The sequence below is a fragment of the Calonectris borealis genome, chromosome 3 (assembly GCF_964195595.1).
Source record: "Calonectris borealis chromosome 3, bCalBor7.hap1.2, whole genome shotgun sequence".
Classification (NCBI taxonomy): domain Eukaryota; kingdom Metazoa; phylum Chordata; class Aves; order Procellariiformes; family Procellariidae; genus Calonectris; species Calonectris borealis.
This window is the reverse complement of record NC_134314.1, coordinates 76,268,608-76,286,238: the sequence shown is the minus strand read 5'-3', so window position 1 is coordinate 76,286,238 and position 17,631 is coordinate 76,268,608. Positions and strand designations below refer to the sequence as shown.

At 47.5% G+C, this 17,631-nt stretch overlaps 1 protein-coding gene across 6 annotated transcripts in view; it reads right to left on the bottom strand.

Annotated features, from left to right (window-relative positions):
• Positions 1–15,920, bottom strand: part of IGF2R (insulin like growth factor 2 receptor) — a 65,325-nt gene extending 49,405 nt beyond the window's left edge. For 5 of the 6 annotated variants that reach the window (XR_012673050.1, XM_075146264.1, XM_075146266.1 and 2 more), the window contains exons 1-2: positions 15,665–15,920; positions 5,093–5,226 (exon numbers count right to left, since the gene is read on the bottom strand). Coding sequence is in view for 5 of the 6 variants with exons in the window: in XM_075146264.1 (XP_075002365.1) it covers positions 5,093–5,226; positions 15,665–15,903 (373 nt within the window). In the remaining variant the exon portion in view is untranslated. Of the gene's footprint in view, positions 1–5,092; positions 5,227–15,335; positions 15,371–15,664 lie in introns of those variants that run through there. The other variant, XM_075146270.1, reaches the window with a different exon arrangement.
• Between the last annotated feature and the right edge of the window lie 1,711 nt (positions 15,921–17,631).

The window sequence follows — 17,631 nt, the reverse complement described above, 5'->3', positions numbered from 1 at the left end:
GCAAGATTTCTATTTATCACATCATTGCTTACAAGATGTTGGCAAAGTGTCCTCTTTTCTTCCCTAGATTAGCAGAAGGAAGCCAACACAACTTTCTAGTCAAAAGAGCTGCGTATAGTAACAATATGCACACGCGATTAAAAACTCTCTGGTTATAAATGTACACAATGTTAAGCCCCAACTTAGCAGAGAACTTGTGGCAGCTCCATCTGAGGACTTACCTCAATGCTCTGTAAGCATTAGTATGATATTCAAGAAAAATCAAGTCAAGTCAGTACATCTTTTTTACTACAGGTCAATATGCATGCTCTCCTCCTCCCTGCATGCTTAAAACTAGTTTGGGAACTTGCTAGAAGTTTTAGCAAGAATGTCTTCAGTGGCACATGACTCCTCCCATCCCTGCTCAGAGCAAGTGGTCTCATGAACCATCCCCTCACACCATCAGCTTCCCGTGAGCTTCCTTCCAGAGCACCAGTTCTGCAACTACCTTTTCCATAACATCAAGCTCTCTCTTCAATGATCACACGTTTCTTCACGACTTTAGAGATGCATTCCTTCCACAAAGTAACATACTAAAATCAGCTAGTACAGCTCACAAAAATTAGCACCAGATACTTCATATTACACAGTTGTGCTAAATCAGTATCTGCACTGCCCACAACACCTTTTACTCATTGACTTCTTTATCTGTTCAGCTGTTTGGAAGGAGAAAGGCAATCATGGAAGACATCCAATCAATTGTCCAGAAGAAGGGGGCATTTAGGTGGCAGCTATCATTTCACATTCAGTCCTTCTACTACAGCTGGACAAAGCGCACTTTTCACCACTCAGGTTAACAAACAGTTATGGTAATATTTCCACTTTTCATTTTAGTAGTAGTTCAACTAAATGTCACACGAGTCACTAGGTGTCACACTAAGTTAAACAAGTACCACGTCATTTCCATCCTCACTGACGTTCAAGAACTAAGCATTTGCCTACACCTTGAAAACTTCTAAGGTCCATCAATGAAGCTGAAGAGCTTTTTCTAGGAGAGGCCTTTGGGGTCTCAACACCCCACGTCAGTACATCACGCTGACACACAGTTAACGTCAGCCATAAGGCTTCCCTTGGACACAGACTGATCACAGTCACAGAGCATAGGGGGTATGATAGCATACCCCCTATCAAAGCTGGGATCAACAAACAGAACCAGCTCTATAGCTGTTACCTCTTGCATAGCTGATATTTAAAAGCAAAACTATTGTTTGCAGTGAAAGCTTCTTTCTGAAAGAATGAAGAAGAGATCTGATTAAGCCCATATTTGAAGAAATCTTACAACTTAGCGAAGTTTATCAGCTGGCAAATTGCCCTTCTTCCCCAGATCAAAGCCCTTCAGCTACACTCAGCTTTGGCATACAATTAATCTCGTATCAGCTGGATTGTTTGAAGACTTGTATGCAGCTTAGCTTCCAGGTAACTGGAATCTACAGTAAGATTCTACACCTGCCTAGACATGGATTAAGGAGATTCTTCTTTTCTCCTTAACAGTGACTATTTTTTCTTTTTTTTTTTTTTTTTGACAAACAAGAGGCTTGATAATCCATTAGCATGATCTCAACTCAGTGTGATGGTGTTGAAGCTCCAATGCAACTAGAGGCAGTACGATGAAGCATGGCAGGCATCACTAATAAGCCTCAGACTTACCATGAACAAGACAAAAACTTAGACAATTTGATCAACAAAACAATGCAAGATTCAATGTCACAGAATCATAGAATCATTAAGGTTGGAAAAGACCTCTAAGATCGAGTCCAACCATCAACCCAACACCACCATACCCACTACACCATGTCCCTAAGCGCCTCATCTACACGTCTTTTAAATACTTCCAGGGATGGTGACTCAACCACTTCCCTGGGCAGCCTGTTCCAAGGCCTGACCACTCTTTCAGTAAAGAAATTTCTCCTAATGTCCAGTCTAAACCTCCCTTGGCATAACTTGAGGCCATTTCCTCTTGTCCTATCGCCAGTTACTTGGCAGAAGAGACCAACACCCATCTTGCTACAACCTCCCTTCAGGTAGTTGTAGAGCGCGATGAGGTCTCCCCTCAGCCTCCTCTTCTCCAGGCTAAACAGTCCCAGTTCCCTCAGCCGCTCCTCATAAGACTTGTGCTCCAGGCCCTTCACCAGCTTCGTTGCCCTTCTCTGGACACGCTCCAGCACCTCCATGTCCTTCTTGTAGTGAGGGGCCCAAAACTGAACACAGGATTCGAGGTGCGGCCTCACCAGTGCCGAGTACAGGGGCACGATCACCTCCCTGCTCCTGCTGGCCACACTATTTCTGACACAGGCCAGGATGCCATTGGCCTTCTTGGCCACCTGGGCACATTGCCGGCTCATGTTCAGCCGGCTGTCAGCCAGCACCCCCAGGTCCTTTTCCTCCGGGCAGCTTTCCAGCCACTCTTCCCCAAGCCTGTAGCGTTGCCTGGGGTTGTTGTGGCCGAAGTGCAGGACCCGGCACTTGGCCTTGTTGAACCTCATACAGTTGGCCTCAGCCCATGGATCCAGCCTGCCCAGGTCCCTCTGCAGAGCCTTCCTACCCTCCAGCAGATCAACACTCCCGCCCAGCTTGGTGTCATCTGCAAACTTACTGAGGGAGCACTCGATCCCCTCGTCCAGATCATTGATAAAAATATTGAACAGGACCGGCCCCAGTACTGAGCCTTGGGGAACACCGCTCGTGACCGGCCGCCAACTGGATTTAACTCCGTTCATCACAACTCTCTGGGCTCGGCCGTCCAGCCAGTTTTTTACCCAGCGAAGAGTGTACCTGTCTAGGCCGTGAGCCACCAGCTTCTCTAGGAGAATGCCGTGGGAGACAGTGTCAAAGGCTTTACTGAAGTCCAGGCAGACCACATCCACTGCCTTTCCCTCATCCACCAGGCAGGTCACCTGGTCATAGAAGGAGATCAGGTCAAGCAGGACCTGCCTTCCATGAACCTGTGCTGGCTGGGCCTGATCCCCTGGTTCTCCCGGACATGGCTTGTGAGCGCCCTCAAAACAAACCGCTCCATAATCTTCCCCGGCACCGAGGTCAGGCTGACCAGCCTGTAGTTCCCCGGATCCTTCTTCCAGCCCTTCTTGTAGATGGGTGTCATATTGGCAAGCCTCCAATCATTCGGGACCTCCCCAGTTAACCAGGACTGCTGGTAAATGATGGAGAGCGGCTCAGCAAGCTCCTCCGCCAGCTCCCTCAGTACCCTCGGGTGGATCCCATCCACATGTCGATGTTAACCGCACTGCCTTGATTTCTTAATTTATTGCAGGGTGGTTAAAAACATATCTTACTTGAACAGGATTTGTGGCTTAACCCTCGAGAATCAGTTCAAACAGCCTCTGCAAGACCAAGTTATGATTGTTGCCAAATCCTCTTCCACCCAGTAGCAGTCAGGCAGTAAGACACTCAAGGTTTGCATACAGTGGAATATTTGATGCTGCTCATGGTCATCACCCAGCTCTATTCTCTCTTCCTCTTTCCACAAGAGGCGTGGAACAAAACCTACACAAGCCTCTCTAGGTCTCACACTTCCCTGGGGAGAACAGGCTTCCTCAACCTGCCACATTCCAGGCTCACTCAAAAAAGCATGTGAAAACAGATGCCCGGATGCTGCTTCCTTTTGTAATCCACAGGCAACTGAAGCCTCAATCGCATATGAGTTGAGACCCACATCAGCAGGAAACAAAATTCTTGCTGTACATTTTAGGAATTAAACACATTAACAGTGTCCACATTAACAGTGGTCTACTCAGATGCCACACTCCTCAGAGTAGAAAATGCTACTATATGCAACTGCAGTTTGAACTCAGATGCATTTAACCAGTCATCCCAGAAAACTCTGGAGCTTGGATATACTGCCCTACATAAAAAAAACACATGCAGCCATGAACGGAGATATACTTTTATTCATGCACCCAATGATTTTATAAGCCTGGGTCGCAACACTAGTAGTTTGTTTGAAAAGCGCTGATTGATCACAGCCTGAAACCAAAGTATCTCTATAGTAAATGGAGAGAGGTGGGGAGAATGGAGGTTAACTAGCTGCTGTACATCTGCATACAGGCGAGAATCATCTTCCTTCTGACCATCTTCCAGCAGTTCAAGCTCAAACACTCTTACTGAAGACTCATAGCTTCTCATAAGAGCTGTCTGCCAATGGAAAGCAAGACTGGCAAGCATGTTAGATTCAGACTTCAGATCTGCAGGACTAAGAGTCTGAAGAGATACTACTCTTCAGAAAGCTATTGCTTTATTCTATTAGAAGTAACAGTCAACTATCAGAAAACCTCTTCATCAGTATTCATATATTATCATTTCATTAGCTGAAGCACAGAAGCAACCTTGAAAGTGACATGCATCAATGAAAATAAGCACACAAATACTGTTCAGAGCACAGGCTGCTTGTGATTGATGAAACCATGTGCAAGCGTGTATATAGGAATATGCCAGTTTCATATTTAGATCAGCATGCAGAAGTCCACCACTCCTCAGAATACCAAGGACATTTGCGAACTACCGAAGCAGCCACCAGATTTGACAAGTGTAACCGAAAACAGAGGACTGCATGTAATTGACTTCCTTTCTGTGAGTAACAACTTAAAGACAACAGCCCAGAAGCTTAGCAATACTCCAAGATTGCATTACGGAGAATAACCTGACTCTGAAGAAAGAGCTGATGTAACATCAGGCTAGGCTGTGGTATAGTTTAGAGCTAGAACTCAAGCTTTATCCTGTGTTCAGTATCAAGCTGTGAACAGTGCATGTTCTGCCACAGGTAGATACACTTACTTCTGCTTGAGATAGCCTTGCACAGTTTCACACTAGAGTACAGTTAGCTAGACCATAAGATAAGTTTCACTGTCCTGTGAAGTGATTATCTGCAATCAGATCATGTTTTCCCAAATCTCCCCAGTAACTCTACAACAGAATGAAGTTTTACACTGTTCTGAGAAGAAAAAAACCTTCGCTAACATGTCAAAGTTTGCAGTAGTTATAAGACCATCCATTAACATGACTCTGAACTACTTATGAGGAAGGACACTGGTTTACTTACCTACAGACAGATAGGTCTTCTTATTGATGTCATACGCACAGACTGCACTTGATCTTCCACACTCCTCAACACCAAAACATAAGTTTATTTTATAAAGCACATGTTTGTCTGCATCAATTGCTTCCCATGTGTAACTGAAAAGAAAAAAAAGCCTGTCAGTTGGTATTCATATTGTCTGCACTGCCATCCTCTAGACACCAGTCCCTGAAATAACCAAGTTATAAAGCTAAGAGCATCACTAACTCAAGTTTCATATTGGTGTTCTATATCAGTAAATACCAGAAATAATTGTTGCTGTGTCAGGGCCAAGAACAAACCAGATTTAACCACTTGAGGAACATGTATCAGGTCCATTTTCCCCTTTCTTGAACACCCAAGTGCCCATTCTTCCCCCTCAAATCTCTGTGAAGGCCACTCTGACTAGGTATATCACAGGTGGTGAACCTTTTGCCTTGAGAGCCTGATAAACTTCTCAAACATCTCTGGCAGGCTGCACACTACTGTACTTTATCAATACCCAATAACAGTGGCAGAAGTGCTAAGTCTAAGTGGAATAGAACAGCCAGCCACACCCTGCCTGCCAGCAGTGGAGCCACCTACCTTCAGGATCAAAATTGGGGTTGAGATTCTCGCAGCGTTCAGACTGAAGGATGCTAATAATGCTTATTAGGGTCTAGCTGCACCTTTATGCATTTTTTTTTTCATATATATATCTATCTCAATAATGAAAGGACAATTTCTGAAGGGCAATGTCAGAAGCTGGAAAGCAAGCAGAGCTAGCCACGAGAGACTCGATGAAAGATCACACTAGCTACCTACAGCCATATCAGAAAGTCAGCTGCCTAAAAACTGATAAAGGAACATGAAGCTCTGGTTAAACACAATGGGGAATAAATCAGAGTAACAGAAGAAAAAAATTAAATGCAGTGTAGTTCAGAGGTACAGCAAGGATTCGTTTCCCTCGTAGCAAGCGCTAAGACTGCAGTGAGATGTGCTCAGCCGCATGACGCAGCACCACCCAGTTTCGAGGCAGGCCCAGGTCAGCTAGTTTGCAATCAGGACAGCCTGGCTTACTAGCACGGTGCTGTGGCCAAGCTCTGTTAAAAAGGCACAGCTCAGTAAACATTTGCCGTCCACTTGGCTCAGCTACACCTCTTCTGGCACTGGCAGCAGCCTGCATCCTCTGGACAGTATTGATTTTTGCAGCATAAGAGATTCCCCAGCTTCCCTTCTATCCCAAGTGGAAACTTCAGTAGGATTTAATACAGAGTCATCACATCAGAAAACTGAGGACAGCACAGTGACTTATTAGGTATTCCCATCATTTACAACTCACACAGGGTTTAATGCATCTATCTGACCCATAGAAGCATTTGTCTTAATCTACAGATTAGAATCATAAAATCGTTTAGGTTGGAAAAGACCTTTAAGATCATCGAGTCCAACCGTTAACCTAACACTGCCAAGTCCACCACTAAACCATGCCCCGAAGCATCACATCTACACGTCTTTTAAATACTTCCAGGGATGGTGACTCTGCCATCAACTTCCCTGGGCAGCCTGTTCCAATGCTTGACAATCCCTTTGGTGACGAAATTTCTCCTAATGTCCAATCTAAACCTCCCTTGGCACAACTTGAGGCCATTTCCTCTCGTCCTATCGCCAGTTACTTGGCAGAAGAGACCAACACCCACCTCACTACAACCTCCTTTCAGGTAGTTGTAGAGCGCGATGAGGTCTCCCCTCAGCCTCCTCTTCTCCACACTAAACAGTCCCAGTTCCCTCAGCCGCTCCTCATAAGACTTGTGCTCCAGGCCCTTCACCAGCTTCGTTGCCCTTCTCTGGACACGCTCCAGCACCTCCATGTCCTTCTTGTAGTGAGGGGCCCAAAACTGAACACAGGATTCGAGGTGCGGCCTCACCAGTGCCGAGTACAGGGGCACGATCACCTCCCTGCTCCTGCTGGCCACACTATTTCTGATACAGGCCAGGATGCCGTTGGCCTTCTTGGCCACCTGGGCACATTGCCGGCTCATGTTCAGCCGGCTGTCAGCCAGCACCCCCAGGTCCTTTTCCTCTGGGCAGCTTTCCAGCCACTCTTCCCCAAGCCTGTAGCGTTGCCTGGGGTTGTTGTGGCCGAAGTGCAGGACCCGGCACTTGGCCTTGTTGAACCTCATACAGTTGGCCTCAGCCCATGGATCCAGCCTGCCCAGGTCCCTCTGCAGAGCCTTCCTACTCTCCAGCAGATCAACACTCCCGCCCAGCTTGGTGTCGTCTGCAAACTTACTGAGGGAGCACTCGATCCCCTCGTCCAGATCATTGATAAAGATATTGAACAGGACCGGCCCCAGTACTGAGCCCTGGGGAACACCGCTCCTGACCGGCCGCCAACTGGATTTAACTCCGTTCACCACAACTCTCTGGGCCCAGCCATCCAGCCAGTTTTTTTACCCAGTGAAGAGTACGCCCATCCAAGCCATGAGCAGCCAGTTTCTCCAGGAGAATGCTGTGGAAAACAGTGTCAAAGGCTTTACTGAAGTCCAGGTAGACCACATCCACAGCCTTTCCCTCAGCCACTAAGCGGGTCACCTGGTCATAGAAGGAGATCAGGTTGGTCAAGCAGGACCTGCCTTTCATAAACCCATGCTGACTGGGCCTGATCACCTGGTTGTCCTGTACGTGCCTTGTGATGGCACTAAAGATGATCTGCTCCATGACCTTTCCCGGCACTTGTCAGACTGATAGGCCTGTAGTCCCCCAGATCCTCCTTCTGGCCTTTCGTACAGATGGGCATCACATTCACCAACTTCCAGTCAACTGGGACCTCCCCGGTTAGCCAGGACTGCTGATAAAGGATTGAAAGTGGCTTGGTGAGCCCTTCCACCAGCTCCCTCAGTACCCTTGGGTGGATCCCATCCAGCCCCATAGACTTGTGTGTGTCTAAGTGGTGTAGCAGGTCGTTAACAATTTCCCCTTGGATTATGGGGGCTTCATTCTGCTCCCCTTCCCTGTCTTCCAGCTCAGGGGGCTGAGTACCCAGAGAACAACTGGCCTTACTATTAAAGACTGAGGCAAAAAAGGCATTAAGTACCTCAGCCTTTTCCTCATCCTTTGTCACTATGTTTCCCCCCGCATCCAATAAAGGATGGAGATTCTCCTTAGCCCTCCTGATGTTGCTAATGTATTTATAGAAACATTTTTTATTATCTTTTACAGCAGTAGCCAGATTAAGTTCTAGTTGGGCTTTGGCCCTTCTAATTTTCTCCCTGCATAACCTCATGACATCCTTGTAGTCCTCCTGAGTTGCCTGCCCCTTCTTCCAAAGGTCATAAACTCTCCTCTTTTTCCTGAGTTCCAGCCAAAGCTCTCTGTTCAGCCAGGCCGGTCTTCTTCCCCGCCGGCTCATCTTTCGGAACATGGGCACGGCCTGCTCCCTTCTTGGAGTCCCCCTTTGCCCTTCAGGACTGCCTCCCAAGGGACTCTGTCAACCAGTCACCTAAAAAGGCCAAAGTCTGCCCTCCAGAAGTCAAGGTAGCAGTTCTGCTGACCCCGCTCTTTACTTCTCCAAGAATTGAAAACTATCATTTTGTGGTCGCTATGCCCAAGACAGCCTCCAACCATCATGTCACCCGCAAGTCCTTCTCTGTTCACAGATAACAGGTTCAGCGGGGCGCCTTTCCTAGTTGGCTCACTCACCCACCGTGTCAGGAAGTTATCTTCCACACACTACAGCAACCTCCTTGACTGTCTCCTCTCTGCTTAGAGAGGTATTGTATTTCCAGTAGACATCTGGTACCAGTAGTAACAAATGTACCAATAGTACCAAACCAGCGAGAAAGCTCAACTCTCCCCTCTCAGCTATCAAGAAATTAGAAGTTGACCAGAAGCTTCACCCATAAGGTTTGTTTGCCTTAATCTCTTGCTCATAGGTGTTGCACCACTTGATGTTATCATACCCCAGATCTCCCCAGGAGGAGAGCCCATTCTTGTTCCACTCTGAAGCCCAGTCTGTGGGTGAGGAAGGGGCAACAGCAGTTCCGCTACTTTACTCTAAATTTTGAATCCTCCGAGAACTCCTCTCAAATCCAGTGCATCCCATCTCTAATCAAAGAGCCAGCAGTAAGATACTATGTACTCTTCCATTTAATTACGGACTACAGAGTTCTTGGCTTCCCTGTACTACAGCAGCCTTATTAATTTCAGTCTGCTAACGGCTGGAACAAATCAGGGACAACTACAAGAGAGTTCTCTCTGCAAACTGAAAAAAAAAAAGAAAATCTTTAAATCCTAATTATATTGGCATATAAAGGCTCAAATATAATAATATAAGGCTCAAAAAATAACCTACCAGGTACTGAGTCATACCCAAAACACCAACAAAATTACTTTTTAATCAGATATAAGGATGGTGTCTCAATCCCAGACAAATACTTGCCACTGTTTTTTCCTCATAAGCAGGCAGAGCTGACATTTTACAGTCATACAGATTAGTTCTCTGAGCTAGTTTCTTGCATTTCTGAAGTGGATAAAGACAACCCCGATGCAGGATGATGATGAGAATTAAGCTACAGTACAGAATAACCAAAGTTCAGCAATGGAAGAAAGCTTGACAACACACACAAAAAAAGTTTGAATAACCTGACTTTACCTTCAAGGGCTCTGAAAACAGCAAGAGATTAAGAGTTTTACCTCCAGGAGAAAATGCATTTCAATCAAAATACAATTTCTTCACAATGAAGCCCCAGAAAGTTAGGATTTCACTGAAGAACTCCCAAGGGCTCCAGTACTCTTTTTTAACTGATTTTGGAAGATGACAAAAAGGTAACATATAATACTAAGGCACAATGGTTTTGATCAAGCTAGAGTGCTCTTCTAGTGTGGGTTGGTTTTTTTTTTTTAGAGAATTTGCAAGTTAAAATCTGTTTGTGAACGGAACAAGAATCTAAGTGCTTCACACAACAGAATTCTCTATGAGAGATTAAGGGTTTTGCTTTCCCAGTTCCATGTTATGAAACAGAGGAAATCAACAGCTTCAAGTCAGTTCATCCACATGCCAGGAACAAAAGAGAAACAAGATGAGCAGCTTACAGATCAGAAGCAAAGCAGTCACTGAAGCCAGCCCTTCCCTCCGCCCTTTCACAGGCCCCTGGACAGGGAAGGCTGAGGAATCCTTCAAAACAGTCCACAGAAAGGAAATAAGAGATACCAGATTTAATCACACCTTCAGTGCCACACAAAAATGAAAATCTAATGCAGTTTCAGAGTAGTAGTACTTTCAAGGACATTCAAGGGATTTTTTTTTTTTTTTTTTTTTTTTTAACATGAGTGGGAGGAAGAGGGCAGGATTTATTCACTGGGAATAACAGCAGGCTGGATGTATCCTAAGCAGCTGTTCTCATCAGAGAGTTGCAAAATACACTTCCACAGTAAAAGCAAGAATTATTTCTCTCTCTTTCTCTCACAAGTAAGACTCCTGGCATTAAATCAGTGCCTAGGAATAGTTTCAAGTTGTGTGTGCTCTACTTTCCAATAAGATACAAGCTGACCTCTCCACTGCATCCCATAATGGAAACAATCTGTTGGCAATCACATTGCCCATCCTGACCATGGCTGAGCCACACAGACCGGCTTCCTCCAGCTGCTCAACACTCAGCTCCGCCAGCGGTGATGCCTCGTCTAATTACCCCCTCTCCAGGGTCAGCCGAAGTTATCTTGTTTGAAGGGCTTAAGCTATCCTATTCAATGCAGTTGAGCCAGTTTAGGGAGATGTTATACCAACAGCTTTAAAAAGCAACAGCCTTGGTCATGGAGTGGGGTGTGATGCACCCTCTACCCAGGGGGCTCAATAAGCTGCCGCCTCGCAGATGACACCATTCAAGCAGCCATTACTGCTGCAGCTCAAGATCTGGGCTCAAAGACGGCATCTGCCTTGATTAAAACTGTCAAACAGTTATTTTTGCTGAAATCACAACATGACACCTGTTTCCAGATAAACCCCACCATGGACTATATCCGACAATTAGAGGCGTGAAACACACACCCACAACAACCCCCCAGGTCAGGCTCTCCTCCTCTCCCCCTCCCTGGCGTGTTGCTGGCCCCAGTACCCAACACAAGCTGGACCCAGGGACTGACCTCTCTCAAAATTAACTCGTCAAAAACAACAGGTGCGTGCGCATGTGCGTGGAGAGGGGACTGAGCCTGGCCAGTTCCTGGTCTGGCTCGCAGTGGTTTCTGGTCGTGCACCAGAGGCAGCGGGCAGGCAGCAGGCAGGCAGGCAGGGAGGATCCCCTGCTGGAGGCAGTGCCAACCCAGGCCGCTGTCAAAAGCAGTTGTGCAAGCAAGGTCCAAACGAGTTACTGGGAATAACCTTGCCTGCAGGTCAGCCTTTCCTGCTACCTAGCTTTGTTTTTAAGACACTGAAGCGACAGCATGAAAAAGAAAATTAAACTACTTTTCAGCAAGTAGTAAGATCAAAAGAGAGCTCTGCATTTTTTTGACAAAGCAAAGAAGCAACTCATGGAAAAAATAACATGAGAAAGGGAAAAGGGATATGAGCATTAGCAAGTCTAGTTTACCCTGCGAATCAATAGCTCAGGCACTGAAGTCAGACAAGGTGTAGATGGCTAACGGCTGTCACAGCACGTGCATCCCCACGCCTGAGCCACTTTGAGGTTTGAGCACTAGTGAACTACTTCAAATGCAACAGAGCGCCAGAAAGACTATTGCTACCATACTCATAACCACACTCAAGTTTTTGGTTCTCAAACTCTTATCCAAGGGATGACTGCTAGGAAGAAGAATACACCCTGCTCCAAACAGCTGTAAAGCGTAGTTACAAAGAAACACGCGTTTGTTCTCTGGGGAACGCACTGAAGTGGCTCATTTTGCTGAAGGGGTGTGACACAGACCACCTGGCACCGAGACAAGGCAACCTACAACCACAGAGTTGGAAAGCGGATCTGTGTGTGATTATGCATCCACACAATTTTGTACCCAGTAGCTCCTCAGCTATCAGAACACTGCAGAGATGAAACTAATACCAGAAAGGTCTGTATGAGCAGGTTCAATCAGCATGATCACAGGTAGACAAGCTCAGGAACAATTTCCAGGATGACCACTTCAAATTTGAAGCTGGCAGCTCAGATCCACTAGTTGCCACAAAAATCACTATTAGATGTGGCTAACATTTTAGCACAAATATGTATGGTAAAGAAACTTCTATGTCAAAGCAAGATCTCCTTACAGAAAATGAGAGTTTGAATGGCACAAGGTACAAAGCTATCACTATGCTTCAAGAGCTTTTTAATGCTCTACTCATGCTTAGCTCTGCTCTAGCTTACCTGTCACTTTTTCCAACCATCACGCACAGTGCATGTCTTCAGGCAAGTCGTCTTACATATCCATCATGCGTAATAGCCTTACAGTTACACCACAAGCTGTTCAGCCTTCTCCATCCAAAAGACCTTTGGTCTTTCATGCTACACTGTAAACCACATCTACTACATCATCTTACAGAAAGTGTAAGAAAAGGGACAGCAATTTGAAGTTCAAGTACGCAAGAGCTATAGGAAGCTCACGTGCTGAGAAATCACGTTTAAGCCATTATAATGGCAGCTTCCCAGGCATGTGAAGCAACCACGCACATATGCAATTAAGTCCAGTAATGACTTATTTATGACTTCTCCCACTTAAATATGTCAAAGCACTTAATAGAGCTGAGCAAGTTCACTTAAAGGTCACCTCTGTGTACTCAGCACAGGCTAAGCTGAATGCTAAACCCAGGGTTTCCAGCAGCACACAAGAGCACAGTTGTTGTTTCATGACAAAGGCTGAAAAGACAGTATTTGAATGAACGAAATTGTACGTACAGTCAACTGTAGGACTTGTGTTATTAAAAACTACAACATTAAATGTAAAGTTAACTTGACTTACAAGCCCAAAATTGGAAATTCTGCGTAATAGCAATCCTGTGACGTGCAGCAGTTTAAGGAGTTTTCCTTTGACTCAGGAGTCTAAAAGTTATAGAAGTTATGCACCAACTCCTACCCTTGCACAGTAGACAAAAACATTACCTGTCATCAAATCATCTCCCATCCAGCGTAGATTATCAGGCAAAACAGCAGGCAGAGGAGGCAGTTTGTATTTGCTGCTCTGCCATCACACTTGAAACATTTCCTGCAATTTTTTTAGAGGGGAAGGGAAGTTTTACAGTAAATTCCCCCATGTTACATGGAAGGTGAACCCAAACTGTCAAGCTTTCTTTTGTTTTTAAAGTCGATGGATTTAAAGAACAGTTCACAAAATTAACTCTAACTCCAGAATTTGTTTCTCCTGTGTTGTCACATGAAAGATACAAGGGGAAGAAGGAAAAACAGGGAAAGAGACCAAACTGGCTAGTAACTTCCTATATCCAACCAGTTCCCTGTATTCTTTCCCAGGTGCAGCAATCCTGGAGACACCTCTACAGAGAGGATAAAAAGAGAATTCCAACTGCAAGTCACACGACAGCACAGTCAGCTGTCGGAACACACAAAAACAAAGAAGAAAGCATGATGAAACCAGTCACTACAAGCCATGACATTTGACAAAGTTTCAGAGAATGAAAGCTTTTCTTCTTTCCCCAGACTGTCCAAGCATACCAGCAGTAAGGCTACACGAAACAAGCAATGAAAACCACTAACTCAAGTTTAAGTAGCCCCGTGCCACAGTTTTTGCACAAAACAGCTTTTTCTCCTCCCTGCAAGACAGCTTTCCTAACCTGGGTATCACTCTACTCTTCTTTAAAGGAGAGTCAGTGCCTCTTCTAATCCTCAACATTTTCCTTCCTTGCCCACCTTTTGACATTCACACACCCGACACAGAGGCTGCTGCAGCTTCACCAGCCCTATTGTGCCACACAAAAGTCAGGACACTGTTTTCTTAACACTTGTAAAACAAGTGCCTTAAGGAGTGCAAAAATAGGTTGGTCAGGGACTTGTCCTGCACACCCATGTTGTGTCTTTTGCGTGAGACATCAGTCAGTAGCGTACGTGTTTGCGTTGCCTAACTGCATCATCCCTCACTTGGCAGCTTTTCTGCAACTGTGCCCAAGATGAGACTTCACCACCGATCTCCATGGGGTCTTCCCACCAGTCAGACCGCAAGTTCTTGTTTTTTCCTTTACCAATTCTAGATTACCAGGGATAAGTCCTTCAAAGCAGTTTTTCCCACCATGGCACAACAAACAGCAAGCGCGTGTTTTTGAAGCAGTCCATCTTAAAAGGAAAACTGCCAATTATGCTACCTATTCACAATTTATTTTTCACTTGCCAGTAGCAAAAGGAAACTAACTTAAGTAATTTGTATCCAAAAAGAGACTGCATGTCTCCCAATGGCACTCCCAAACATTCCTCTAGTCACAGACATGCAAAAAACCAAGACAGACATTCATAGGACTTAGCACTATTCTAAAAATAGGAACTGCTTGAGAATCAAGTCATTTAGGATAGGTTTTCTCAAAAAATCATTAGAGTCAGAGGAGTTAAATTCCCTCCAGAAGCCACACAATAGTTTCTCATTTCTGTCTCAGTTCTACAATTAGGGTGGTCATCTCACAAAACCATTTTTTGCCACCTTCATGGGCTAATCTTACACGCAAACCTGCTTTTTCCCTTTTCCATCATTTAACAGTATCATACCCCAGATCCTACCAGGAGGGGAGCCCATTCCCCCCAGTGACCCAACCCCTGCCCTCAGTGGTACATTCACTGTGTTACATTGGTGCCTGCCCAGTGCCCTTGATTGAGATAATGTATTCCTGTAAGCACCACTGCATATTCTGACTAAATAACGAGGAAATGAAGACTAGCAAGATATTGTTGCCAGACTAAATTCATGGCTGAATTCAGAGTAGAAACATGCCAAAACATGAAGAATAGTGCCATTTCCACATAGCAGTTCTCATTTCTCAAAGATTTCTTAACTCCCCTGTAAGTAACTCAATGGAACCTGGCAATACCCTTAGTAAAAAGAAGACTATCAGGTGATGCCCCTTCCAAACCACTTTGGGTTTTTTCATGCTAGAACGGATACAGTGACATAAAGCTGACCACAGGCGACTTGAGCAGAGCAAGTCTCCCCATCTTCTCACCTGCAAACCTCCCGTATCTGCAGAGTCACACGATGAGGTCCCGCTGGGGACGGCCCCACACCGCCAGCCAGCGGACACCTCGCAGCCCACCCTCTGAAGAGCTTCACTAACCTCCCAGCGCCGCGGCGCATTCGCTGCAGACCACGCTTGGTCTTCTGCCGGGGAACACCTGCGCGCCCACCCGCAGCCGGCGCTTCCTCAACGCTCCCCGGCCTGACCCTCACCGGAACGGGTGACCGAAAGCCCTGCTCGGGCCCCCCCGGGGACGGGGCCTGCCCCGCCGAGCCCCCAGGCCGAGCTCCCGCTCGTTCACAGGCGGCCCCGCGGAAGGCACAGGCACTGGGAGACCCCCCTCGCCCCGCACTCCGCCAGCTGCAGCCCTTCCCCGCGGGAAGGCCGCCTCCAGCCGCCGCGTGTTGCGGCCGCCCCCCGTTGCCCACCTGCACAGGTCCCGGTAGGCGTCGCTCAGGGCCGCGGCGGCCCCGCCGCCTCCCTCCGGCCCGAGGGGCAGCGACACGAGGACGAGGAGGAGCGGGGCGAGCGCGGTGGCGCGGGGCCGGGGCGGCGCCATGCGGGGGGCCGTGGGCGCGGGCCGGGCCGGGCCGGGCGGACGCGGCTGCCCCAGGACGTCAGGCGGCGCCGGCGACCAGCAGCACGTCATGTGATCCCCTCCGCCCATTCCCCGGTCATGTGACCACCCTCATGTGCGGGCGCGGCGCTCACATGACGCGCCCCTTCCCCTCCCGCGGAGTGGGTGGAGCCTCCCGCTGCCCGCCACCTCTCGGCCTTGCACGTGCTGGGCGCGCCCACTCACCGCGTGCCGCCGCCCCGCGAGGGCGCGCGCGGGGGGTGTGGGGGTGGCGGTTGCGCGGCCTCAGGGCTGGGGCGCGGCCCGGCCAGTCAGTCGGTCACTCGCTCAGGCCGGGGCGGGCCCGGCCGCCGCCAGGCCGTGCGGCGTCCCTGCTACTCGCTCACGGGAAACAGGCGGCCCGGGATGCCGCCCCTCGGCAGCCCCCGGGGTGGTGTGTGGGTGCGCGGGGCGGACCTGCTGCCTGCCTCAGGTGCCGCACGGGCAGCTCCGGGGACGGGTCAGCCCTCTTCTGGAGGGGCGGCCTCGGGAGGGGCGGGCTGCCTGCCCTGCTGCGTGCTGGCGGGAGGGAGACTCGAGGCCTTGTGCGGTGCCGGCTGCTGGCTGGCCTTTGGGTGGGGTTGGGTGTGCGGAGGCTCACCCTGTGAAATGCAGTGTGAGTGGCACGGTGGCCGAATCAGGGAGACTCTGTTTGGAAAAAGTTAAATGCGGTTTTAAATAAGTTACTCAAAAGAGAGACCAGAAAACTAAACCCGTAGGGATGGAGACTGAGGCGGCGATCACAGCAATGTGTGGTTAGTTGTATTGTAAGAATTACTACTGCAGCAGGGGAGCTGGCGTGGTGTGGAAATTATCCCCCGTTTCAAACGGCAGGCAGGAGGGGAGGCTTGCGCAAGGCAACAGCCTCGTCAGAGGGAAGTGGAAGAGATGCTGTCCTACCGCCTCTGCCTCCTAGTCTACTGAGAAGAGCCAGCCGGCCCAGAGCTTGTACAGTAGATTATTTCCAGGAGTTGGCAAATTTTAACTGGGGTGCTTAAGATTCAAAGCATTTGAATTTAGCAATTGGACTTAGCATTGGACTTAGCATTTAATTTTTATGAAACTGCAGTTAAGAAGCAAAGCACCTTTGAGAGTGGGAAGAGGCATAAAGGTGGGTGGAGTGAAAGAAAAATAAAAATTACACTCATTAAACAGACAGCTGTCTTAATTTGTGTGAAGAAATTCTGTTCGCTAATTATGAATGCTTTCCAAAAGTCATTTGCACAAAGAAATGCAAAAGGCCTACAACTGAAATAGTTTCTGTTTTTCTTGCCCCATTCCCTGACATATAAAGGAATAAAACAGCACTGAAGATCTGCCTCTATGGCAGTTTAACCAGATTCCAGGCTGCTGTGATCTACTCCTTTCTTCCTGCTCTCTCTCGGTTACATGTTCCACTTCCCTCCTTTTAAGTAGCATTAGTTCTTCTGCAACAGGGCAGTCAGCTGGTTATAGGTGCTGATCTGGCTGAAAACTAACATGCTATTTTGATTGTTCTAGATAAGTTTTCAGCGGTATCAGTTGCCTGACTTGGCTCACTGCATATCAGCACAAACACCGACACTAGCTCAAGAAGGCATAGCTGGTGCTGCGGCGGCAGGAGACCCCGAGTAAGATCAGCTTTAGCTGCTGTGAAATTTCACCCAACCAGAGAAACCAGAAGTTACAGCTCGAGTCTGCTGGCACACGATGTGCTGGTACTTGTGTAAAGCCACTCAACTGAATTCAACTCATTAGTCCAACAGAAAAAAAAACACCTGCTGAAAAAAAAGGAAGAGT